This window comes from Acinonyx jubatus, chromosome A3 (genome assembly GCF_027475565.1).
Source record: "Acinonyx jubatus isolate Ajub_Pintada_27869175 chromosome A3, VMU_Ajub_asm_v1.0, whole genome shotgun sequence".
Lineage (NCBI taxonomy): Eukaryota > Metazoa > Chordata > Mammalia > Carnivora > Felidae > Acinonyx > Acinonyx jubatus.
The window spans coordinates 51,245,358-51,272,776 of record NC_069388.1 but is presented as its reverse complement, the minus strand read 5'-3'; the positions used below and the strand labels follow the sequence as shown (position 1 = coordinate 51,272,776).

Genomic DNA, 27,419 nt, shown 5'->3' with positions numbered 1-27,419 from the left:
ACTAACTCTTGTTAAACTGACACAGAAGAACAGGACTGAACTTGAACATGACACAGCAGCCAGGATCTGGGAGGGCCTCTGGCATTACGTCAGAGCCTGGATGGGAGGAGGCCTGGAGCTCATTAAGAAAAGGCCTGCGTACAAAGGCCTAAACAGTAGTGCCCTGTTTCCTGGAACTGGGGCTAGCAGGCCTGTAGCTGGTTTGCACATTAATTGCCAACCATCCCCAGGCTGTCCAGGTAGAACTTGCAGTCTGAGTCTTGCATTGCCTGTACAATAACAAGAATGCAGCTTTGTGCTGACTGAGCAGTAACATTTTATCTGGTACATTACTCTGATTTCTGATACTAATGGCCTTAAGTAAAATGGAGGATTTTAAATTTGATGGAAAAGAGCGCATACCTGTCGACTATGTGAAGGGGATAATGCAACCCATCCCTACCTGTAACATCTGGGACCAGATCTGGAACTTCCAAGCCAAGTCTGATGATCTGCTTATTGCCACCTATCCTAAAGCAGGTAGGGGGTAGGGGAGAGGGGAAGGTGAAGAAGAGAGTTAGGAAGGTAAGTGGGGAAAGTACATTAATAATGAAATAAAGGAGTGGGAAATTGTTTACTGGACGGAGTGATATGGCTAAGATATATATCTTGTGGAAACTGAAACTACAGAAAAAAATATTAAAATGATGTACAAATTTTAAGAATTTAATTCTTCCTATGATGTACATATTTTTTTAATTTTTTTTTTTTTTTTGAGAGTGAGACAGAGACTGAGTGTGAGCAGGGGAGGGGCAGAGAGAGAGGAAGACACAGAATCTGAAGCAGGCTCCAGGCTCTGTGCTGACAGCACAGAGCCTGATGTGGGGCTCAAACTCACGAATGACGAGATCATGACCTAAGCCAAAGTCAGACACTTAACCCACTGAGCCACCCAGGTTCCCCTGATGTACATTTTTTTTACTTCCCCAGTAAAGAGTGAATGAAAGAGCTGAGAACTAAAGGGCTAGATTTATTGATTTGTTTGTTCCCAATGCAGGACCTTACTGCAGATCCTATAAAAAAAAAAAAAAAAAAGAAAAAAACAAAACAAAACAAAACAAAACAAAAAAACTTCTTTGTGTGTGTAAACTAAAAAGGGGATCCCAAGGCTGATTTGGGGAAGAGTTATGGGAGCTTTGGTCCTGCAATGCTGATTTCACCTCAGCAGCCCCCAGAAGCCCTCAAAATTCTCTCAGTTCAGGGTCTGAGAACTACTGTTTTGATTTCCATCTTCCATCATGGCATGTTGTGAACCTACTTCCTTGTTTCAGTAATTAGTTTAACAGAAGTTGCTATAAAAGTAAGAATACTTGAGCCCAGCCACTGTATCATAAAAATTTTAGGGTGAGCAGGGAGAAATAGTTCTCTACAGATTTTTGTGCATATTACATGTATAATAAAAATACACTATTTAATTCACAGCCAGATTGCATGTACATTTGCTCTTTGAAAAATCAAGTTACCTGTCAATAACCCCTCTTTCACACACACACACGCACACACACACACACACACACACACACACACCAAAAAATCTAAACCTAAGCATTTTCTGAGATTTTATGTTCAAACCTCTCTTGAGTCTTTATATCTAATGATCCTAATAAAAGACTACCAGCAGATGAGAGCCTTAGACTCCTAATTTTCTAATCTTACTCATCGTGAGCCTGTTCAGGATTAAACTTTCCTAAGTTTGTGAATGTAAAAGAATTCACTGGTAAGAATCACATGTCATAGTCTTAATTTTGTCCACAACTCTACTTGATCATCATTTCAGCATAATGTTTAATAGTTAATCTTTCTCCGCCTCCCAAATGTGAGCAGCAAGATTTGGTTTATTTAAGGTTTTCATGGGTTAGGATTAATGGGGCTTCAACAATCCAAATAACACACTAAATAAATAATATGCTTGCCAGCTAATGTAATATTTAATCATCACTAAAACCTTACCCATTAATAAAGGCTAAATTTATTGGAGGGAAGAATGAACAAGCATGGATGAAAAATATGGCTTACACCTAAATTTTTAAAAGAGTAATAAATACTCTGTGAATGAGCCAAGAGAAAAAATATATTATAAAATCACTGACCTCTAGAGGATGTATTGAGAAATTCCACTCATCCCCAAACCCCTAGCAACATGTGAACCTGCCCCATTTTTAGCTGGCCCATGGCTATAAATTCAGAGTGACCACCTAAAACCAGTACAAATAGCTCTAACTTTCTTTGACTAGATAGCTGAAGAAATATTGTTCTTTTATCCTGTAATAAAAGAGTTGGTGCCAGAAAATATTAGAGACCAACTCATCTACGATATAAAATGTAATTTTTTTCATTTCTTTTATTGTTTCCTAACCTATGCCCTTCCTGTAGAGCTAAAAGCACTAAATTGACAGTATGAGGAAAGGAGTCTATAATGAGATCTGATTTGAGAGAAAATAGGAAGATTAGCCCAGATTCAGGATTCAGAGAACCATTCTCAAATTGTTCATCTTCCTGACGTGGATTTGTCAGAATGTCTAGTACAACAGCTCTTCATCAAAGGATGAAGATTTAGTTGGTAGGCACTGTATCAGTCAGAATCAGACAGCACACAGAAACTAACTGGGCCTGGGAGACAAAGGGCCCTTCTTCCAGTGGCTTCTTGCATTTGAGACACTGGGCAGCAAAATGTGGTATGGCCTCTGCAAAATTTCTATCTGTTGAAGCTACCTTTCGGGAAGAATGACCTCTATCTCTCTTCAACGTTTCAATGCATTTCATCAGGGGAATCTAAATAATATTCAGAATCTTAGTGGCAAAGAAGTCTAGATAATGCACTTTTTAGCATTTCAGTCCCTGAGATAAGGGGAAAATTAAGAAATGGGTGAAAATGGATACTAAGTACCAATGATCAATATCCAGCCCAGTTTGTGAGTTCGAACCCCACATCGGGCTCTGTGCTGACAGTTCAGAGCCTGGATCCTGCTTCAGATCCTGTGTCTCCCTCTCGCTGCCCTTCCCCTACTTGTGTTCTGTCTCTCCCTGTCTCTCAAAAATAAATAAATGTAAAAAAATCTTTAAGAAATGTAGTATACTAAATGTCTGTGCATCTTCATCTTACATGTGGAATAAGGAACAACATGGACTCAGGAGATAGTGGACTTAATACAAAATGAAGGTGATGTTGACAAAAGTCAACGAGCACCTACTTACATACGATTTCCTTTCATCGAATGGATAGTCCCATCCATGAGATCTGGTGAGTATGGAATAGCAACACTTGACTATGATCCTAAATATACACTTAGGATTTTTTACTATCACATTCACAGGCATTCAAGCTGAAAAAAAATCATAGAAAAGACATAAGAATTAATACAACCACTTTGAAAAACTAGAAAAAAATTAAATTCTAGGCATTCAAGCATTACTAATGAATTATGTGACTATTTTTTTAACTGTGTCTGGCCGTTGCTAAACTCCAGACATTTTCTAATGTAGTTACTGATTATACACAAGTTTTTATTCTCCATTAGAAATTAATTGTATTCCACAAAGTTGAGCCCAAGTGACATAATTTCATCATGGAAGGGTTTGAATCTTTTAGGTTCTTATTTGTTTGGTTTCTTGTTTGTTATGGCTAAAGACTGTTTTAGCTTTAAAAAATCATTCATAAACTACACATATTATCTCATATCAGATCTACTGTTACAGTGCTCTCATAGTTGCCTTGAATTGTTCAACTGTTCCTAAAGTAGTAATAATGGAAGCAGTAAGATGTTGAAGCAAATAGAAAAAAAAAATGGTGGTGAGTGATCAAAAATCAATTTTGCAGGTTTGGAACAAGCTAAGCAAATGCCCTCACCACGGACCCTGAAAACACATCTTCCCATCCAATTGCTGCCACCATCCTTCCTAGAGAAAAACTGTAAGGTAAAAACCAAAAGGAATTCACAATTTACTCCTTAAAACAACCCTAGAGTGGTCTTTAATTTCCTCTTAAGACACTTCACTTGTTAAAGAAGAAAGAGTCCATCTCTTCACAATAATCAATATGCAAATTGATTTGAGTCTTTTTCAAGTCCCACAAAAGTCAAAATCATAAGAATGCAGCATCAGAAAATCTCATCTGTATGGAATGTACCCACTTGAACATAATTTGTATGAGCAATAACCAAATATAAGTCTAATCCTGTTTTTGCTACTTTCCTAGATAATCTATGTAGCAAGAAATCCAAAGGACAATATGGTGTCTTATTACCATTTCCAAAGAATGAATAAAGCTCTTCCTGCTCCAGGAACCTGGGAAGAGTATTTTGAGAGTTTTCTGGCTGGGAAAGGTAAGAGAATTCAGTTTGTTTCTTTTCTGTCTCAAAATTCTCAAACACTCTAAAAAGAAAAAATCATTTCCTTAGAATATCTGGGCCTCTGCCTGCTTAACTGTGAAGAAATCATCAGTATGATACTCTCCCTCTCTTTAGGAAATCTCCTTTCAGTGGAATATTTGTTTGCTGGGCTTCTGTGATTCATTACCCTGTTTTTCATCCCTCCTTGCAGTGTGTTGGGGATCATGGCATGACCATGTGAAAGGATGGTGGAAAGCCAAAGATCAACACCGCATTGTCTACCTCTTCTATGAGGACCTGAAGAAGGTGAGGGGCAGTGCCATATAAAATGTTCCCATTGGACCATAAGACATTTAAGTCATAATGTATGGACCCTACTGGGGACTCATAGATTGAAACAGGGAATAGAAAATGCTGCATTTCATTGGTTACTGCTGTCCATTAATCAAAGAACACATGGGATATCAGGAGTTTATGTATCACATAGTTTCATCTACAATTTCCTGGTGCTCTGGGGTATGGTACACTGTTTCCATATAGGCAAAATGCAAGCGACACCTTTATTTTCCTCTTTCATATCTATTTTAAAATTCCATTTAGAAAGGAAAACATTTCCTAGCACATTTTGTGTTTTTTCATTAGTACTTGAGAAACATCATAATTTCGAGAAATGGGTTAAAAATTTAGGGTGTAATGGAAAATACTAATGATTTAGATTCAAAATTCTTGAATTCAAATTGTGGCTTTACCTACTGGCAATTATTCTTGGTAAGGACACTTAACATCTTAGAGATTTACTTAGTTTCCCTAAATGCAAACACTAGATAGTAATATATACTCTTCCAAGATCTACTGTGAGGACTAAATAAGATAAGGTTCATGGGAGTTTACTATAAATTATAATATACCCAATACTATCTATGACTTAACTAAATACAGGGATCTATGAAAATTAGAGTCTCTGTTCTTCAATTATCACTGAAAGCCTTGCTACTCAAAAGGTGTTTCACAGACTAGCTGCATGGGGCTCTCAGACCCCACATCAAGCCTACTAAGTCAGAATGTGCACCTTATAAGATGCGTTATAAAATGCCTAGGGGATTTGTGGGCACATTAGCTTAGATGTATGTCTCCTGGGTTCAGTCACTGCTGGGCCTCATCTAGCTGTTTCTACAGAATATCAAAAGAGCAAAACAGAATCATTTTTCTATTTTTTTAGTCAAGATACAATAGACAATTAACATTATATTATTTTCAGGTGTACAACATGATTTAATATTTGTATATGTTTTGACATGAGCACCACAATAAGTCCAATTAACATCTATCACCACAGATAGTTAGAGAATTTTTTTCTTGTGATAAGAATTTTTAAGATCTATTTTCTTGGCAACTTTCAAATAGACAACATTGTATTATTAACTATAGTCACCATGCTACACATTACATACCCAGGACTTATTTTATAACTAGAAGTTTGTAACTTTTGTCTCCCTTCATCCATTTGCCCATCCTACTCTCTATCTCTGGCAACATCAATCTGTTCTCTGTATCTATAAGTTTGGTGGTTGTTGTTTAGATTCCACTCTACAGTTTCTTCAAACAGAAAAGGTCAGATATGCGCCCTATTTTAGTGCAGAGAGTTATCTACAGAATTCTACATTTAGATATTCAGTTAAGAAATATTATGGCAGGGAATCGTATAAGGGAAATGTTTGCTCTTTCATGAATAGATATGACAAACTGAGGAAGCCATAGAAGGAAGGAATACTCTGCTGTTAAACACAGAGTAGGAAAACTCCATGTACGTGATGCTTGTCCACATGATATCAAATGTATCATTATAGGGTAAAAATAAGAACATATCATCAGGAATGATGCCCTTTTAATGGGGTATATCCTAATGTATTATGATGCCAGGAAGAAACTTTATTGAACAGGTAGTCTAACCTTAGAATCCCTAGAGCCCTTTTAAATATTTCTGTGATCATGTTCTGGAATGTCCCCTAACTAGTCACTCAAAGCTCAATATTCTCTGCACTCTTTTTTTTTTTTTCTGGTGTAATTTCTCTTAGCTTTTCTTTTTTTTTTCCTCTTTTTTAAAAATATTATTTAAATCCAAGTTAGTTAACATAAACTAATAATGGTTTCAGGAACAGAATTTAGTGATTCATCACTTACATATAACACCGAGTGCTCATACCAACAAGTGCCCTCCTTAATGCCCATCACACATTTAGTCCATCTCCCCACCCAACACCGCATCAGCAACCCTCAGTTTGTTCTCTGTGTTTAAGAGTCTTTTATGGTTTGCCTCCCTCTCTGTTTTTATCTCATTTTTCCTTCCCTTCCCCTATGTTCATCTGTTGTTTCTTAAATTCCACATGAGTGAAATCATATGATTTTTATCTTTCTCTGACTTATTCTCTTAGCATAATACATTCTAGTTCCATCCACATTGTTGCAAATGGCAAGATTTCATTCTTTTTGATTACTGAGTAGTATTCCATTGTATATATATTCCATATCTTCTTTATCCATTCATCAGTCGATGGACACTTGGGCTCTTTCCATAATTTGGCTATTGTTGATAGTGCTGGTATAAACATTGGGGATTCCTAGTCTATGTGAAGCCAATTAATTAAGCACTTTTGACATCCAAGCTTTTAAAGCATAAGACACAGATGTCAGGCTGTGCCTTTCTACTTTCTTTCCCTTACCACTCCTCCTAGAGATAGGGACTTCCCACGGCCACAGCTCCCTAGGGTGGTGTGTCCCTCTGATGAGGAAACATTGGAACTCTCAGGAGCACATAAACATCTGGACATGCTGGGTAGTAGAGTTACTAGTCATGGGTGTCTCTTGGGCACTTCATGGGTGCAAAATAGTCCTCTCCCATTCTCCTGCCACCACTTACTTCCACCACTGAAATGGTCTGGGGACATTTCTATCAATGAAACAGGAGACAGCCTCCTTAAATTGTCTTACCCTATGCTTCCACAATATCTTTGCTCTTATCACCAGTCTATGGACTCTCTTTGTTGGATATTTAATTGACCAAGATCCCCACCTCCCGCGATAACTGACTTGCATGGGACACTTGGGCATAACTCTTAGTGAAACGCTCTCCCTGCACTGCATGTCACTGTATGCTGAATGTTTCACTAACACTTCAGTTTTTGCTCCTATGTTAGAGCAAGAAAAGCTTAATAATTCCAGTTAATAAAAAAGAGAATATTATGGACCATCATGTTAAAATGAGTCATTTATGGATAGTTGAGCATTTGTGATATAAGATTTTTTAATTTTATCTCATGGCATGTTACTGATTACTGTTATTAATTCATTTCAGCATTCTTATTAAACCAATTGTTTTATATCAAATCTTCACTTTTCTTTCAACTTTCATCATAGAATCCAAAGCAGGAAATTCAGAAGCTGGCAGAATTTATTGGAAAAAACCTAGATCATGAAGTTCTAGATAAAATTCTCCATCACACTTCATTTGATGTTATGAAGCAGAATTCAATGGCAAACTATTCATCAATTCCTACTGAAATCATGAACCACTCTGTTTCTCCATTTATGAGAAAAGGTTTTTATATTTTCTTTTGATCATAATCTTAAAAGTGTTGTGCAACCTTTCACAGCCTTGGGGGAATTTTCTTTCCTGTGGCTAAGAAAAAAAAAGCTCTATAACAAATGATTCTGGGATTCTTAAGAAACCACAAATGAAATGAAAACAATGTTCAGATAATTGAAGAGTAAGGTGTGGTGTCTAAATCCCACCCTTTCCCCCCCCCAACTCTTCAGAGATCTTACTGATAAGGTGAAAACACACAGAATTAAATGAGGTAAGGCAAAGAATCCATTTTATAATGTATTTACAAGGGCTTTATGCTATCAGTTAGATTTAATTCATTCCAAAATACTTACTGAGTAGCTACTATGTACCTGGCACTGTTGTAGGTAATGTCTAGAGCAGTGAAAAAAAACACAAAATTGTCTCCCCTCATGAACATTATATTGTAGCCACAAATAAAATAAGCAAGAAGAATACACAGGATAGTAGATGATTGTAAGCACTACAGGGGGAAAAGGCAATCTGTGAAAAGGTAACAGGAGTTGCATTTGGAGAATTGGGGGGATTTTTTTTTTGTTTTTTTCCTCAGAACTATACCTTGAGTTCTCTCACATACAAGCCCTTCCTGGTAGGTCTATACAATGAAAGCTATAGGCATAAGCACCTACCACACTTTGACGTGCAAAGAGGACAGGAGAAAAAGACAAGAAATCCCCCCATGCCTGCTGTTGTAATTATTGTAGTTTCATTTCCCCCATTAATGTGACTCAGTGGGTAATGGGCTCTCCTGTTACCAGATCAGATAAGAAATTCTTCTTCCCTTCAGAATGAAATTGACAGGTTAGCAACAGAAATGTTTTGTTCAATATTGCTTCCCAGGAAGGTAGAACAGAAATATTCACACAGAAACGGGAAAATAGAGAAATACAAATTGACTCTCTCCCACATGACTGTTTCAGGGACAGTTGGAGACTGGAAAAATCACTTTACTGTGGCTCAGAATGAGAGATTTGATGAAGACTACAAGAAGAAAATGGCTGATTCCAGTCTAACTTTCCACTTCCAATTCTCATAAAAAAGAAAACAAAAATTTTTTTAGTTTATTCCTAATTTATTGGGTAATAATTAAATTTTGTTGCTCGGATCACATATTGGATTAGGTTCTCAGACTAGTTGTTTATTGTGTTTGCTTTTGTTCACTGTAAAAAAGTGGGGATAAAGCTAACAGAGATTGGGGACAAGGTGGAGAGTGGGAGGAGAATGGCAGTGTGGAAGGAATGAGGTTCAATCATCACTGGTTAAAATCCTGGCATCATTGCTAATTATCATGTTTAAGTTTTATACAGATCATGTGTTTGTTAACATTGAAAATTCTTCATTCCTTATATAAGAAAACACTAAAATTTTCAGAGTAAGTGTTCTTTCAGACTAACTTCTCAACACAGCACTAAAGGATGTAGATAGTGACTATTTCTCCCAGAAAGTAATTGGTAGCCAAGTAACCATCGTGTAACTCTGTTTCCCCATGAAACTTTCCAATTCACTTCAGTGTTCTTTCTATAATACATCTATCCCTATCAATTACCACATCCTATATACTTAACTCTCTCTCTCTCTCACCTCAGCCAGTGCTATGATTCAGTCTTGGAGTCATATCTTGATTTGCCTCCTTCCAGTGAATCCATAATCATATGCTAATCCACCAAAAATATCTCAGTTTTTCTTGTATGAAGTCTCATTTCTATAGCCACCCTTCTGGTTCAGAAACCTTTTACCCATACTAGTGTAAGCTTCCTAACTAATTTCTCTCTTCCTCGCAAATCTATTAGGGTTACTTTCCTAAAACAGGATTGTGATTGTATTTTTCCTTAGCTCTAAATAATACTTCAATGATGCTGAATTTACAGTGGCTGAAAGATAAATCCCATGCTTTTTAACTATCAATTCATAGGCAGCTATAAACATATGATATGGTTAATCTCATCTTCCAAACCACTTTTCTAGCTTAATTTCATCTTCTAAACCATCTCCTTACTTCAGCAAATTAGCTACTCACTGAGCCCTGATATCTTACAGGTTCCTACTCTACTAGTTTTATTTTCACCATGCCTCTATCTGAAAACATATTCTACCTATCCAAAACATATAACATGCTTCAATAACCAGGGCAAGTGGTTCATTCCTTCTGCAAATACTGAAAACTGAAGAGATCATTTGTTCTTCTGAAGTTCTCTACACTTAGTATAATTCTTTTGTGATTAAGATTAAAGTATATTACATCTCTCATATGTATATATTGTCTTTCTTGTGCTTATTAAAATTTTCGCTTATTTATTTTTTTTCCAAGATAGAAACATTGCTATATACTTCATTGCATCAAACAAAATAGGACAAAAGACAAAAATAAGTAACTGAAAGAATATGTCTGTCAAGGAAATTCAAAACAGCTAACTTTTTAGATAGTAGTACCTAAATTTATATTTTAAGTAGTACCTATAAAAGTTATCATCTTTAACTGCTGTCCAATATACTAGCTACAAGTGCCTATTTAAATTAATTAAAAATAGATAAAATCTAGTTCCTCATTTCCACCAGTTAAGTTTCAAATGCTCACTAGCCACACATACCTAGTAGCTATTACTTGGACATTAGAAAATATTTCTATCATCCAGAAAAGTTGTATTGGATAAGACATTTTATTTTTATAACAATTCTTTGAATGTGGCAGTATTATCCCACAGAGAAAACTAAAACTAAAGTTCAGAGATATTAGTTAAGTTACTCAAATAAGAAATGTTGGAATTTACTTTCAAACACAGCTCCAATGGTTCCAAAACCCGCATTTTTAACTGTTCAAAATAGAGTCTCTCCCTTCCTGTTCTTACCACAGTCCCATCACAGGTTCATAATGATCACTGCTAACTAAAGGATGCCCAACCCAGACCCAGACCTAAAAATAACCAGACTGTCAAGATGTCAGCCATTCCCCACCATGATCAAGTGAAGCTTAACAATAGTCTATTGAATATCTAAAATATTCCCACTGTCCACATGCTCTGAAGTAGACAGAGTCCTAAGCCAACAATAGCTTCCCACTTGGCACCCCTAGCATCTGTCCAGTCTGAAATCTGTTTTTTTATACCTTTATATCTCTAAAGTTCTCCCTGAAATTGGTTACAATACCTGCAGGCTCTTATCTGAATGCAGTGCTTTCTGTGACTATGTTCAGTTCTCCCCCACATACTACCACTACCCCCAAGACACCAAAATCCAAGCTCTGCCCTGCTGCCTCACAAAGATAACTCAGAGGAAGGGGGTATGTGCTCAGCCCATGGCTCTTGGACTTTTGACCTTGCACTCAAGTTGCTACCTCTTACCTTCCTCTCCCCTTCAGTCTTTCAAAACCATTGATTAGCATATTATATTCTAGATCTAGTCAAAATTGTTTCCATTTTAGCAGAAAATTGCAATAATGTATTTAGTCTTTGTAATCCTTCTGATACATAGAATCTATCAAATACAGAGTGCACATTCTATGTTTTATCATATGTGAGCAATAACCTTTAACTCCTATGGAAGAAGTCTAGGTTTGAATCAAGAAAATTAAGAAAGCTTGATTTGGTATGAAATATATTTATTTTTAAAATTATGTTTCTATTGATACTTTACTAATAGACAGGAGCCAAGTAGCATTATGGTTCATTCACACCAAATTGTCTCTAGCATCGCTAAGAATATATGTTCTTTTTAATGTTTTATATAGAATCATAATACTGATTTTTTGCACTATTTTACTTCTTGCATCTCTATACATGCACTTTGTTTTTCCTTACTATTTTCTTTTTTTAATGTTTTATTTATTTTTGAGATAGAGAGTGTAGGCGGGGGACAGGAAGAGAGAGAGGAGGGACAGAGGATCCAAAGCAGGGTCTGCACTGACAGGCTGACAGCAGTGAGCGCAATGTGGAGCTCAAACTCATGAACCATGAGATCATGACCTAAGCTGAAGTCAGACACTAAACCAACTGACCCACTCAGGAATCCCAAAAATGCCCAATAAAACAGGAAATTAGAAAGTAAATGGTTTCTGACTCCCCAGACTAGAGCACTAATGAAAAAGGTACATGCCACAGTTCACCACAGCACCAGAGAGACTACAATATGAAAGATACCAACGTGAGCAAGAGATTACAAGTTCTTAATAAAGAAAAAAAAACTTAACTGAGAAAGTATACAAGAAGATCAAAGAAGTCACACCCCAAAAAGGCTTGAGAGGTCCTCAGAGTTTCTAGCTAGGCTTACTGACAGTGGTCTTCCCTTATACAAAGCAAATATGTAAAGACTGGAAAAAGTGACTATTTTTTTTCAAATGCCCAAATCACAACATGAGGTCATAAGGCATAAAAAGAAACAGAGAAACATAGCCAATCAAAAAAAAACAAAATATATCTCCAGAAATAAGTCCTAAATAAACAGATATCTATGAACTATTTGACAAAGATCCAAAATAATCATCTTGAATATGCTCAATAAGGTTAAAAAAAAAAAGAACACAGGAAGCTAACTAAATAAAATCAGGAAAATAATGCATGAATAAAATAAGAATATCAACAAAGAGACAAGAACTACAAAAAAAAAGAAGAAGAACTTGGGGCACCTGGGTGGCTCAGTCAGGTAAGCATCCAACTCTTGATTTTGGCTCAGGTTATGATCCCAGGGTCATGGGACCAAGTCCCATGTCAGGCTCCATGCTGACTATGGAGACTTCTCAGGACATTCTCTCTCTCTCTCTCTCTCTCTCTCTCTCTCTCTTTTCTCTCTCTCTCTCTGTCTCTCTCCCTCCCTCTCTATACCTCTCTCCCTCAATTTCTCTCTCTCTCTCTCAAAATGAAAAGAAAAGAACTTAACAAATTCTGGAGCTAAAGAATACAATAACCAGATTGAAAATTTCCTAAAGGTATTAAACAAGAGACTTGATTAAACAGAAGAAAGAATCCGTGAACATGGAGAAAATGAGTCAGAAAGGCAAAAAGAAGAAAGTATGAAGAAAATCAAAAAGAGCCTAAGGGACTCATGAGAGACCATCAAAAACAATGTGGAAGTCCCAGAAGAATAGAGAAAAGGGCAGAAAGATTATTTCAAAAAAGAACAGGTGAAAAATTCCCAAATCTGAGGAAAGTAATGTAAAGAGAAATTCAAGAATCTCAACAAATTGCCAATACACATTATTATCAAACTGTAAAAGTTACAAAGAGAGAATTTTAACAGTAGGAGGAGAAAAGCAACTCATCACATACAATAAGAAAAAGTATTTTAAGATTATCAATTAATTTCTCAACAGAAAACTTATAGGCCAGAAGACAAGGATCACACACACACACACACACACACACATTCAGGTGATATATTTCAGAAAGTGTGGAAAGAAAAACAAACTGCCAACTAATAATACTGTATCTTGCAAAAACTGACCTTAAAAAATGAAGGAGAGAAGGACCCTGGGAAGATAGCAGAGTAGAAAGCACCAGAAATCTGTGTCCCCCACGTAGACAGCAAGTGCACCTTCAAAATACCCATGATATAACCATTTTGGAACTCTGGAGTCCACTGAAGACCTGTAAATTCAAAGGAAAGGCTTGAACTGTAACTTGCCATTAAGTTGAGTCAATTTCAGCCCTTAGAACAATAGTAGCTCCCATAAGCTGCTGCCAGCACCATGGCAAGCAACTATACACATGTTCCTGAAACAAACTACACACAGTTTTTTGGCGGAGCCAAAGTGGGCAAAAAGGACCCTCTCCTTTTTGATAGATAACTATCAGGTATCTGTGCTTTTATCACTGATTGCACCAAACACATCAGTGCTGACAAAGAGGTAGCTGGCCATCATTAGTGCACCTCCCCCAATTGTTTCAATCCCCTCCTTCTCTAGATGAAGTGGCTTCCAGGGGATTTAATGGACAGGTACCCTTTTTCTCTCTTCATTTTCCTCTTTTCCCCTTTTTGAAAGTCAAATATTAAAGACTAGGAAATTCTAAAGTAACTACATGTTCAGAGAAAATTAAAAAGTGGCCACTTATATGCCCAAGGAAAGGCATGGGTTCATAAAAGACTTGAGAATATCTTAAGTCTACATCTCAGAAAGAGTCTTTGCAAAGAGGCAGCTGATAGCAATAAAAAAAAGATAAACAAAGACAATAACAAAAAAACAGCACACCCTGGGGAAGAGGAAGAATCTGATTCCCAAAATTATCACATTATTAGATTCATATGTCCAGTTTTTAATGATCACAAAGCACACAAAGAACCATGAAAGTATGGTCCCTTCAAAGGAAAAAAAATCAACAGAAACCCTCCCAGGAAAAGAACAAATGGTAGATCTACTAGACAAAAACTTTAAAACAACTGTCTTAAAGATTCCCCAAGTATTAAAGGAAGACATGGAGAAAGTAAAGAAAATAACTTAGGAATAAAATGAAATATCAATAAAGAGATAACAATAAACAGAAAGCTAAAATAAATGTTAGAATGGGAAATTAAAATAACAGAAATAAAAAATTCACTGAAGGTAATCAAAGGCAGCTTTGAACAGAGAGATGAAAGAATCAGCAAACTTGAAGACAGAATGATGGAAATTATCAGTCTGAGAAACAGAAAGGAAAAGACTGAAAAAAGTGAACAGAAACTAAGGGACCTGTGGGACACAATCAAATGGGCCAACATATGTGTTGTGGGAGTCCTAAAAGGAAAAAGAGAAAGAAAAAGTGGCAGAGAAAATACTTGAAGATATAATGGCTGAAAAGGTCCCAAATTTTATGAAAGACATGAATATGAATATTCAAAAAGCTCAATAAACTCAAAGTAAAATGAACTCAGAGAGACAAGATACATTATAATTAAACTTTTGAAAGACAGAGAGAAACTTCAAAGGAGCAAGAGATAAGGCACTCTTAACATAAAAGGATCTTTAATAATAGCACATTCCTCATCAGAAACTTCAGACACCAGAATGATGTGGGTTAATGTATTCAAACTGCTAAAAGAAAAATACTATCAGCAAGAATCCTATAGCCAGCAAAACTGTCCTTCAAAAGTGAGAAAGAAGTTAAGATATTCTCAGATAAACAAAAGTTGTAAGAATTTGTTTTCATTAGACCTGTCCTACATAATGAAATTAAAGGATACTAGACAGTAACTCAAGCCATAAGAAGAAATAGATAAGATTACATGTTAGGCCACAAAACAAGTCCCAATAAATTTAAGATTGAAATCATATCATGCACCTTTTCTGACCACAACTGCATGAAACTAAAAATGAATCACAATTAAAAAAAAAACTGGAAAAAATACAAACACTTGGAAGCTAAACCAAATGCTACTGAATGACCAATGGGTTTATGAAGAAATAACCAATGGGTTTATGAGAAATATTGGTTATGAAAAATAACCAATGGGTTTTTGAGAAAGAAGCAGTAGCTGGGGGCATCACATTTCCTGATTCCAAACTGTATCACAGAACTATACTAATCAAAACAATATGGTATTGCCAAAGAATTAAAGATAAATGGAAGAGAATAAAAAGCCCAGAAATAAGCCTACATATAAATGGTCAATTAATTTACAGCGAAGAAGCCAAGAATATAATGGGAAAATGATAGCCTTTCAATAAGTATCATTGGGAAAACTGGATAGCCATATGCGAAACAATGAAATTGCACCACTATCTTGCACCATTTACAGAATTCAGATCAAAATAGATCAAAGACTTGACCATAAGACCTAAAACTATAAAACTTCTAGAAGACAATATACAGGGTAAAGCTCCTTGACATCAGTCTTAGCAATGATTTTTGGATTTGACACCAAAAGCAAAGGCACCATAAGTATAAATAAACACTGGAACTATATCAACCTAAAAGGCTTTTTCACAGCAAAGGAAACAACAAAATAATAAGGCAAACTATAAAATGGGAGAAACTATTTCCAAGTCATAAATTTGCTAAATGGTTAATATCCTAAATATATAATACTCATACAACTTAATACCAAAAAAAATCCAATTAAATAATGGACAGAGGATCTGAATACATTTTTCCAAAGAAGACATATAAATGGACACAGGTATGTGAAAAGGTACTCAACATCTCTAATCAGAGAAATTGCAAATCAAAACCATAATGAAATACCACCTCATACCTGTTAGAATGGCTATCATCAAAAAGACAAGATAACAAGTGTTTCAAGGATGTGGAGAAAACTATGGTAAAGATGTACACTGTTGGTAGGAATGTAAATTGATGCAGCAACTGTGTTAAATAATAAGGAGGTTCCTCAAAAATTAAAAATAGAACTACACATGATCATGCAATCCCACGTCTGGGTATGTATCCAAAGAAAATGGAAACTGGATATCTGCACTTCCATGTTACAGCATTATTCACAATAGCTGAGATATGAAAACAGCTAAGTGTCCATCAGTGGATGAATGCATAAAGAAAATGTGATGGATGGATGGATGGATGGATGGATGGATGGATGGAAACATATATTCATAAACATGTACATATAATAAAATATTATTTAGCCATGAGAAAGAAGGAAATTCTGTCATTTGTGATAACATAAATGGACCTTAAAGTCATTATGTTTGGTAAAATGAGCCTGTAAGAAAAAGACAGATACTGCCATGGTATCACTTAAATGTGAAAATTTTTTTAAAAAGTCAAACTGATAGAGCAGAGGGTAGAAAATTGGTTGGCAGGAGCTGGGGAGTGTTGGAAATAGTGAAAGTTTGGTAAATGGGTACAAACTTTCAACTATAAGATGAATAAGATGAACCTAATGTAAAACATGGTGACTATAGTTGATAACACTGTTTGGTATAACTTAAATTAGCTAAGAGAATAGAACTTAAATGTACTTAAAAAAAGGATAAATATACAAGATGAGGGATGTGTTAATTAGCTGCATGGCAGGAATCCTTTCATAATGTACCTGTATATCAAATTACCACAACATACACTTTAATATCTTACAATTTTTATATCAATTATACCTGAGTAGAGTTGATTTAAAAAGAAAAGAGAATATGGGAACTCTATGGGTTATTTTTGCAACTCTTCTTTAAATGTAAGATTTTTCTCAATGCAAATAATTAAACAGCACAGCCCTAAATGGGTCAAAAAAGAAAATATGAGGGAAATTTAAAATACTCTGAGCTGAATGAAATACAACTTACCAAAAATTATAGAATGCAGTGTTTAAAGAAATGCTCATCAGGAAACTTACAGTTATAAATGGCTATAATAAAAAAAATTTTAACATAGAAGAAATCAATAGCAATTTATTTCCTTCTGTCATAGACTCTAAGTCTAAAGTTCTCTCTTGTCTAGCAAGAGAGCAGGATGCAGGATGAAAAGCGAGAGATGGCTAATGTCTGGGAAAATACAAGAGCCCCAAATAAGGGTCCTTGCCCTGTTTTTACTAGGATCAGAAGGCTCACAAACATGGCAATGGATGTGCATAAAGAGGCAATGAATCTGTGAACATTAACTTGTGGACATGAGGGGAAGGGGGTCTTGAAGATATTCAAGGTTAGGGGTTTGGGTTAATACAAAACAAAATATGGGTGCCGGGCAGTCAGGAGGAAGGTTGTTTACAGCAGACATGAGGCAGCACATCTGTTTATCTTAGCTAGACAGATAGGAGAAATAACCTCAGGGTTAAGAAGGCACCTTTTCTTTTGTTAACCATCTCTGCTCTGGGCTGCTTTGCCTGCAATGCAGCAGTCCATAGTCCAATTCACCTAACCTGGCCCTATCCTCCTGTGAAAACAGCCTTTCTGCTCTAGTACTAAAGCGGGGATGCTTCCACCCTGAATATCTAATCTTGTTTATTTCATATACCTATGTATTGGGCACCTTTGCACCTGTTCCTATTTGGGGCTTTGCCCCTCCCTCTCTATTCTGGGGACTCTGCATCCCCTCTCTATTTTGGGATGCCTTTGCACCACCCTATTCCTGGCGCCTTTGCACCTGCATATTCTTGGGGTGCTTTTGCACCCCCTATTCTTGGGGTGTCAATCTGGTTTACCCAAACTCAGTGTGAGTATATTATGGCTTTGTATCTCTTTATGCCTTGTTAACCCATTGGTATAAGCCTGGGGGATTCCTAAGCTTATCCCCTACATCCTTGTACCTCAGGAAACTGGTAAAAGAACAGTATACTAAGTCCAAAAGAAGAAGAAGGAAAAATATAAAGTGCAGACCAAAAATATGTGAAATAGTGATTAGAAAAACAATAAGGAAAATGAGTAAAATGAAAAGGTAGCTCTTTGAAAATATCAACAAAATCGTTACATCAGTTCTTTAGTTCAACAGACCAAGAAAAAAAGAAAGAGGAGTCATCATGCTAAAATTAGGAATGAAAAGATCCGAGAGAGGGAAGATGGCGGCGTAGGAGGACGTTGGGCTTACCGCGCGTCCTGCTGATTACTTAGATTCCACCTAAACCTGCCTAAATAACCCAGAAAACCGCCAGAGGATTAGCAGAACGGAGTGTCCGGAGCCAAGCACAGACGAGAGGCCCACAGAAGAGGGTAGGGAGGGCGGTGAGGCGGTGCGTGCTCCACGGACTGGCGGGAGGGAGCCGGGGCGGAGGGGCGGCCTGCCAGCCAAGCAGAGCCCCCAAATCTGGCTGGCAAAAGCGGAGGGGCCTGACAGACTGTGTTCCGACAGCAAGCGCGACTTAGCGTCTGGGAGGTCATAAGTTAACAGCTTTGCTCAGAAAGCTGGAAGGCTGGAGGACAAAGGGAGGGAGAGCTGCTGAGCCCCCAGACGACAGAGCTCAGTTTGGTGGGGAACAAAGGCGCTCACCAGCGCCATCTCCCCTGCCCATTCCCCAGCCAAAATCCCAAAGGGAACCAGTTCCTGCCAGGGAACTTGCTTGTTCCGGGCAAACACCCAACTCTGTGCTTCTGCGGAGTCAAACCTTCGGCAGCGGATCTGACTCCCTCTCGCTGCCACAGGGCCCCTCCTGAAGTGGATCACCTAAGGAGAAGTGAGCTAAGCCTGCCCCTCCTGCCCCCGTGCACCTTGCCTACCCACCCCAGCTAATACGCCAGATCCCCAGCATCACAAGCCTGGCAGTGTGCAAGTAGCCCAGACAGGCCACGCCACCCCACAGTGAATCCCGCCCCTAGGAGAGGGGAAGAGAAGGCACACACCAGTCTGACTGTGGCCCCAGCGGTGGGCTGGGGGCAGACATCAGGTGGGACTGCGGCCCCACCCACCAACTCCAGTTATACACCACAGCACAGGGGAAGTGCCCTGCAGGTCCTCACCACTCCAGGGACTATCCAAAATGACCAAGCAGAAGAATTCCCCTCAGAAGAATCTCCAGGAAATAACAATAGCTAATGAACTGATCAAAAAGGATTTAAATAATATAACAGAAAGTGAATTTAGAATAATAGTCATAAAATTAATCGCTGGGCTTGAAAATAGTATAGAGGACAGCAGAGAATCTCTTGCTACATAGATCAAGGAACTAAGGAACAGTCACGAGGAGCTGAAAAGCGCTTTAAACGAAATGTAAAACAAAATGGAAACGACGACAGCTCGGATTGAAGAGGCAGAGGAGAGAATAGGTGAACTAGAAGATAAAGTTATGGAAAAAGAGGAAGCTGAGAAAAAGAGAGATTAAAAAAAATCCAGGAGTATGAGGGGAAAATTAGAGAATTAAGTGATACACTAAAAAGAAATAATATACGCATAATTGGTATCCCAGAGGAGGAAGAGAGAGGGAAAGGTGCTGAAGGGGTACTTGAAGAAATTACAGCTGAGAACGTCCCTGAACTGGGAAAGGAAAAAGGCATTGAAATCCAAGAGGCACAGAGAACTCCCTTCAGACATAACTTGAATCGATCTTCTGCATGACATATCATACTGAAACTGGCAAAATACAAGGATAAAGAGAAAATTCTGAAAGCAGCAAGGGATAAACAAGCCCTCACATATAAAGGGAGACCTAGGGGCGCCTGGGTGGCTCACTCGGTTGAGCGTCCGACTTTGGCTCAGGTCATGATCTCATGGTCCGTGAGTTCCAGCCCCGCGTCGGGCTCTGTGCTGATGGCTCAGAGCCTGGAGCCTGTTTCGGATTCTGTGTCTCCCTCTCTCTCTGCCCCTCCCCCATTCATGCTCTGTCTCTCTCTGTCTCAAAAATAAATAAACGTTAAAAAAAAAGTTTTAAAAAAATAAATAAATAAATAAATAAATAAATAAATAAATAAATAAAGGGAGACCTATAAGACTCGTGACTGATCTCTCTTTTGAAACTTGGCAGGCCAGAAAGAATTGGCACAATATCTTCAGTGTGCTAAACAGAAAAAATATGCAGCTGAGAATCCTTTATCCAGCAAGTCTGTCATTTAGAATAGAAGGAGAGATAAAGGACTTCCCAAACAAACAAAAACTGAAGGAATTTGTCACCACTAAACCAGCCCTACAAGAGATCATGAGGGGGACCCTGTGAGACAAAGTACCAGAGACATCACTACAAGCATAAAACATACTGATATCACAATGACTCTAAACCCGTATCTTTCTATAATAACACTGAATGTAAATGGATTAAATGCGCCAACCAAAAGACATAGGGTATCAGAATGGATAAAAAAACATGACCCATCTATTTGCTGTCTACAAGAGACTCATTTTAGACCTGAGGACACTTTTAGATTGAGAGAGAGGGATGGAGAACTATTTATCATGCTACTGGAAGCCAAAAGAAAGCTGGAGTAGCCATACTTATATCAGACAAACTAGACTTTAAATTAAAGGCTGTAACAAGAGATGAAGAAGGGCATCATATAATAATTACAGGGTCTATCCATCAGGAAGAGCTAACAATTATAAATGTCTATGCACCGAATACCGGAGCCCCAAAATATATAAAACAATTACTCATAAACATAAGCAACCTTATTGATAAGAATGTGGTAATTGCAGGGGACTTTAACACCCCACTTACACAAATGGATAGATCATCTAGACACATGGTCAATAAAGAAACAAGGGCCCTGAATGATACATTGGATCAGATGGACTTGACAGATATATTTAGAACTCTGCATCCCAAAGCAACAGAATATACTTTCTTCTCGAGTGCACATGGAACCTTCTCCAAGATAGATCATATACTGGGTCACAAAACAGCCCTTCATAAGTTTACAAGAATTGAAATTATACCATGCACACTTTCAGACCACAATGCTATGAAGCTTGTAATCAACCACAGGAAAAAGTCTGGAAAACCTCCAAAAGCATGGAGGTTAAAGAACACCCTACTAACGAATGAGTGGGTCAACCAGGCAATTAGGAAGAAATTTAAAAATATATGGAAACAAACGAAAATGAAAATACAACAATCCAAACCCTTAGGGATGCAGCAAAGGCAGTCCTGAGAGGAAAATACATTGCAATCCAGGCCTATCTCAAGAAACAAGAAAAATCCCAAATACAAAATCTAACAGCACACCTAAAGGAACTAGAAGCAGAACAGCAAAGGCAGCCTAAACCCAGCAGAAGAAGAGAAATAATAAAGATCAGAGCAGAAATAAACAATATAGAATCTAAAAAAAACTGTAGAGCAGATCAACGAAACCAAGAGTTGGTTTTTTGAAAAAATACACAAAATTGACAAACCTCTAGCCAGGCTTCTCAAAAAGAAAAGGGAGATGACCCAAATAGATAAAATCATGAATGAAAATGGAATTATTACAACCAATCCCTCAGAGATACAAACAATTATCAGGGAATACTATGAAAAATTATATGCCAACAAACTGGACAACCTGGAAGAAATGGACAAGTTCCTAAACACCCACATTCTTCCAAAACTCAATCAGGAGGAAAGAGAAAGCTTGAACAGACCCATAACCAGCAAAGAAATTGAATCGGTTATCAAAAATCTCCCAACAAATAAGAGTCCAGGACCAGATGGCTTCCCAGGGGAGTTCTACCAGACGTTTAAAGCAGAGATAATACCTATCCTTCTCAAGCTATTCCAAGAAATAGAAAGGGAAGGAAAACTTCCAGACTCATTCTATGAAGCCAGTATTACTTTGATTCCTAAACCAGACAGAGCCCAGTACAAAAAGAGAACTACAGGCCAATATCCCTGATGAATATGGATGCAAAAATTCTCAATAAGATACTAGCAAATTGAATTCAACGGCATATAAAAAGAATTATTCACCATGATCAAGTGGGATTCATTCCTGGGATGCAGGGCTGGTTCAACATTCGCAAATCAATCAACGTGATACATCACATTAACAACAAAAAAAGAGAAGAACCATATGATCCTGTAAATCAATGCAGAAAAGGCCTTTGACAAAATCCAGCACCCTTTCTTAATAAAAACCCTTGAGAAAGTCGGGATAGAAGGAACATACTTAAAGGTCATAAAAGCCATTTATGAACAGCCCACAGCTAACATCATCCTCAACGGGGAAAAACTGAAAGCTTTTTCCCTGAGATCAGGAACACGACAGGGATGCCCACTCTCACCGCTGTTGTTTAACATAGTGTTGGAAGTTCTAGCATCAGCAATCAGACAACAAAAGGAAATCAAAGGCATCAAAATTGGCAAAGATGAAGTCAAGCTTTCGCTTTTTGCAGATGACATGATATTATACATGGAAAATCCGATAGACTCCACCAAAACTCTGCTAGAACTGATACATGAATTCAGCAAAGTTGCAGGATACAAAATCAATGTACAGAAATCAATTGCATTTTTATACACTAACAATGAAGCAACAGAAAGACAAATAAAGAAACTGACCCATTCACAATTGCACCAAGAAGCATAAAATACCTAGGAATAAATCTAACCAAAGATGTAAAAGATCTGTATGCTGAAAACTATAGAAAGCTTATGAAGGTATTTGAAGAAGATTTAAAGAAATGGAAAGACATTCCCTGCTCATGGATTGGAAGAACAAATATTGTCAAAATGTCAATACTACCCAAAGCTATCTACACATTCAATGCAATCCCAATCAAAATTGTACCAGCATTCTTCTCGAAACTACAACAAGCAATCCTAAAATTCATATGGAACCACAAAAGGCCCCGAATAGCCAAAGTAATTTTGAAGAAGAAGACCAAAGCAGGAGGCATCACAATCCCAGACTTTAGCCTCTACTACAAAGCTGTCATCATCAAGACAGCATGGTATTGGCACAAAAACAGACACATAGACCAATGGAATAGAATAGAAACCCCAGAACTAGACCCACAAACGTATGGCCAACTCATCTTTGACAAAGCAGGAAAGAACATCCGATGGAAAAAAGACAGTCTCTTTAACAAATGGTGCTGGGAGAACTGGACAGCAACATGCAGAAGGTTGAAACTAGACCACTTTCTCACACCATTCACAAAAATAAACTCAAAATGGATCAAGGACCTGAATGTGAGACAGGAAACCATCAAAATCTTAGAGGAGAAAGCAGGAAAAGACCTCTCTGACCTCAGCCATAGCAATCTCTTACTCGACACATCCCCAAAGGCAAGGGAATTAAAAGCAACAATGAATTACTGGGACCTTATGAAGATAAAAAGCTTCTGCACAGCAAAGGAAACAACCAACAAAACTAAAAGGCAACCAACGGAATGGGAAAAGATATTTGCAAATGACATATCAGACAAAGGGCTAGTATCCAAAATCTGTAAAGAGCTCACCAAACTCCACACCCGAAAAACAAATAACCCAGTGAAGAAATGGGCAGAAAACATGAATAGACACTTCTCTAAAGAAGACATCCGGATGGCCAACAGGCACATGAAAAGATGTTCAACGTTGCTCCTTATCAGAGAAATACAAATCAAAACCACACTCAGATATCACCTCACGCCAGTCAGAGCGGCCAAAATGAACAAATCAAGAGACTATAGATGCTGGAGAGGATGTGGAGAAACGGGAACCCTCTTGCACTGTTGGTGGGAATACAAATTGGTGCAGCCGCTCTGGAAAGCAGTGTGGAGGTTCCTCAAAAAATTAAAAATAGACCTACCCTATGACCCAGCAATAGCACTGCTAGGAATTTATCCAAGGGATACAGGAGTACTGATGCATAGGGGCACTTGTACCCCAATGTTTATAGCAGCACTCTCAACAATAGCCAAATTATGGAAAGAGCCTAAATGTCCATCAACTGATGAATGGATAAAGAAATTGTGGTTTATATACACAATGGAATACTACGTGGCAATGAGAAAAAATGAAATATGGCCTTTTGTAGCAACGTGGGTGGAACTGGAGAGTGTGATGCTAAGTGAAATAAGCCATACAGAGAAAGACAGATACCATATGGTTTCACTCTTATGTGGATCCTGAGAAACTTAACAGAAACCCATGGGGGAGGGGAAGGAAAAACAAAAAACAGGTTAGAGTGGGAGAGAGCCAAAGCATAAGAGACTGTTAAAAACTGAGAACAAACTGAGGGTTGATGGGGGGCGGGAGGCAGGGGAGGGTGGGTGATGGGTATTGAGGAGGGCACCTTTTGGGATGAGCACTGGGTGTTGTATGGAAACCAATTTGACAATAAATTTCATATATTAAAAAAAATAAGAATAAAATAAAAAATAAATAAAATTAGGAATGAAAAGAGGAGACATCACTGTGAGTAAGTGTATGCCAATAAATTGTATAACACAGGAAAAAGGATAAATCCCTAGAAACTGCTGAAATTGACTCACAAAATTGAAATTCTGAATAGATCTTTAACAAATAAAGAGACAAGAAATTAAGAATCAAGAAAATTTCTATAAAGAAAAGCCCAAGACTAGATTCCTTCCCTGGTCAATTATGTCAAACATTTAAAAAATTAATATCAGTCTTTCACAAATTCTTCCAAGATAAAAAAGGAAAGAACACTTCCCAATTCATCCTATGATGCCCTAATAACAAAGTCAGCCAAAGACAATCATAAGAAAGAAAACTACAGATCAGTATCTCTGATGTAAAAAATCTTCAACAATATACTAGCAACTGTATCACCAGCAATACATAATATATAAAGAGAATTATATACCACATTAATAGCATAACAGACAAAAACCACATGATCATTTCAATAAATGAAAATTTTTTTCCTTATCGTTTTTCTTTTTTAAAACTTTAAATTACAGTTAGTTAATATATAGTGTGATAATAGTTCAGGTGTACAATTTAGTGATTCAATACTTATATACATCACCCAGTGATCTTCAAAACAAGTGCACTCCTTGATTTCCATCACCTATTGCACCCATCCTCCCACCCACCTCCCCTCTGGTGACCATCAGTTTGTTCTCCATAGTTAAAGTCTGTTTCTTGGTTTGCCTCTTTGTTTTCTCCCCCCATGTTCGTTTGTTTTGTTTCTTAACTGCTACATATGAATGAAATCATATGGTATTTGCCTTTCTCTAATCGACTTATTTCACTTCACATAATACTCTATAGTTCCATTCATGACATTGCAAATGGCAAGATTTCATTCTTTTTTTGGCTAATTTTCCACTGTATATATACATACCACATCTTTAATTTGGCTATATAGATAATGCTGCTACAAACATCAGGGTGCACATATACCTTTGAATTAGTCTTTTTGTATTCTTTGGGTAAATACCTAGTAGTGCAATTGCTGGATTTTAAGGTAGGTCTATTTTTAAGTTTTGGAGGAACCTCCATGCTGTTTTCCATAGTGGCTCCACCAGGTTGCATTCCCACAAACAGTGCAAGAGACTTCCCCTTCTCCACATCCTCGCCAACACCTATTGTTTCTTGAGCAGTTAATTTTAGCCATTCTGGCAATTTCCCTGATGATCAGTGATGTTGAGCATCTTTTCATGTGTCTGTGGACCATCTGGATGTCTTCTTTGGAAAAATGTCTATTCATGTCTCTTTTTAAATTTTTTTTAACGTTTCATTTATTTTTGAGACAGGGAGAGACAGAGCATGAACAGGGGAAGGTCAGAGAGAGGGAGACACAGAATCTGAAACAGGCTCCAGGCTCTGAGCTGTCAGCACAGAGCCCAACGCGGGGCTGGAACTCACGGACCATGAGATCATGACCTGAGCCGAAGTCGGCCGCTTAACCAACTGAGCCACCCAGGCGCCCCCAAAAATGTGTCTATTCACACAGATTGCCACGATATGACTACATACTTAATACCTAAATACCTAAATACTTAATACCTAAATCAAAATCAGGAGACTTACTATTGAAAGTTGACTGAGCTCATGAAAAAAGCCAAGAGTAGAGAGGCATCTAAGTGCATTCATTTCTTCATGTATGTCCTTCTTTCATGTGCTGGTGCTCTGCCAAAACCAGAATTTCAATGCATCCCTTTCCAGTCTACATCATTGCTCACAAAATAACCACTAACTATATAAAACTTTTGTTTTCATGTAGTAACAATCCTCAGTGATGAATAAAAATAGAAAGTCATTAAAACTTTTCTCCCACACTGTTTATTATACTAAAAACTATGGCTCTGACATCACTAAAATTTCTCTCTCATTTTTTCTTCTTCACCCCCAACCCTCTACTTTACCATCTACTTTCAGAAATCTCTGTAGAAAAAGTCTCAAGGACAATTTGGTGTCCTATTTCAGAGGAAGAATAAAACACTTCCTGCTCCAGAAACATGGGATGAGTTTTATGAAAGTTTTCCAACTAAGAAAGGTGAGAGAATTTAGCTAAGTTTTCTTCTTTTATCAATAATCTTATTTATGCTGGCAAGTGCTGTAGAAAATGTTAGAAATAATATCTGGACACTGTAACATGGATTTTACCTTCTCTAAAATAAGGGAATTATTGTTGTGGATTATCTCCTATCTTCATAAATCCTTTCAGTGAATTACTGGGATCACATAGACAGTCAAGACACACTGCCCCATTTTTCTTCTATGTCTTACGTTGTGTTGGAGTTCTTGGCATGACATGAAAGGTTGATTCAAAGTCAACAAGCAACACTGCATTCTCTACCTCTTCTATGAGGATATGATGGAGGTGAGGGACAGTGTGGCATAGCACAATTTTCCATATCTCCAAGGCATGCTTTGGAAATAATGACATGTTCACTCTTTCAACAAACAGTTATTGACTGCTTGACTATGTGCCATGTTCTGTTTTGCACTGACTGACTCACCACCACCAGGTACTCACCCATGAAGAGACAGGAGAAAATAGTGGCAATTAAGAAATATTGTATATTCATCAACATGTACATGGAATATCATAAAGTCATGAATCAAGGAAGCTCTCATGGAAATTCATGGAATCCTCCCTGGTCTGTGAACACAAAGACTGACTAGTATACATTTAGGTACACCTCTAGTTAACACATTTCTTTGATCCTCAAAATTCCAAGGCTAGTTTTGCAATAATTGCTTGACATTTTGTTAATACTTAC

At 37.5% G+C, this 27,419-nt stretch overlaps 1 protein-coding gene and 1 long non-coding RNA gene across 2 annotated transcripts; one reads left to right on the top strand and one right to left on the bottom strand.

Moving 5' to 3' along the window:
• Positions 1–136: 136 nt before the first annotated feature.
• On the top strand, positions 137–10,234 carry LOC106977305 (sulfotransferase 1C4). The gene is made up of 7 exons (XM_015074790.3): positions 137–519; positions 3,155–3,280; positions 3,857–3,954; positions 4,235–4,361; positions 4,579–4,673; positions 7,782–7,962; positions 8,910–10,234. Exons 1-7 carry the CDS (start codon positions 351–353, stop codon positions 9,023–9,025), a joined length of 912 nt encoding a protein of 303 aa, XP_014930276.1. The 5' UTR covers positions 137–350; the 3' UTR covers positions 9,026–10,234.
• On the bottom strand, positions 3,033–27,419 carry LOC128311172 (uncharacterized). Its single transcript, XR_008289235.1, has 3 exons — positions 27,173–27,419; positions 26,224–26,322; positions 3,033–3,362 (listed from the first exon to the last, which is right to left on the bottom strand). It is a non-coding gene; the product is annotated as an uncharacterized LOC128311172 (long non-coding RNA).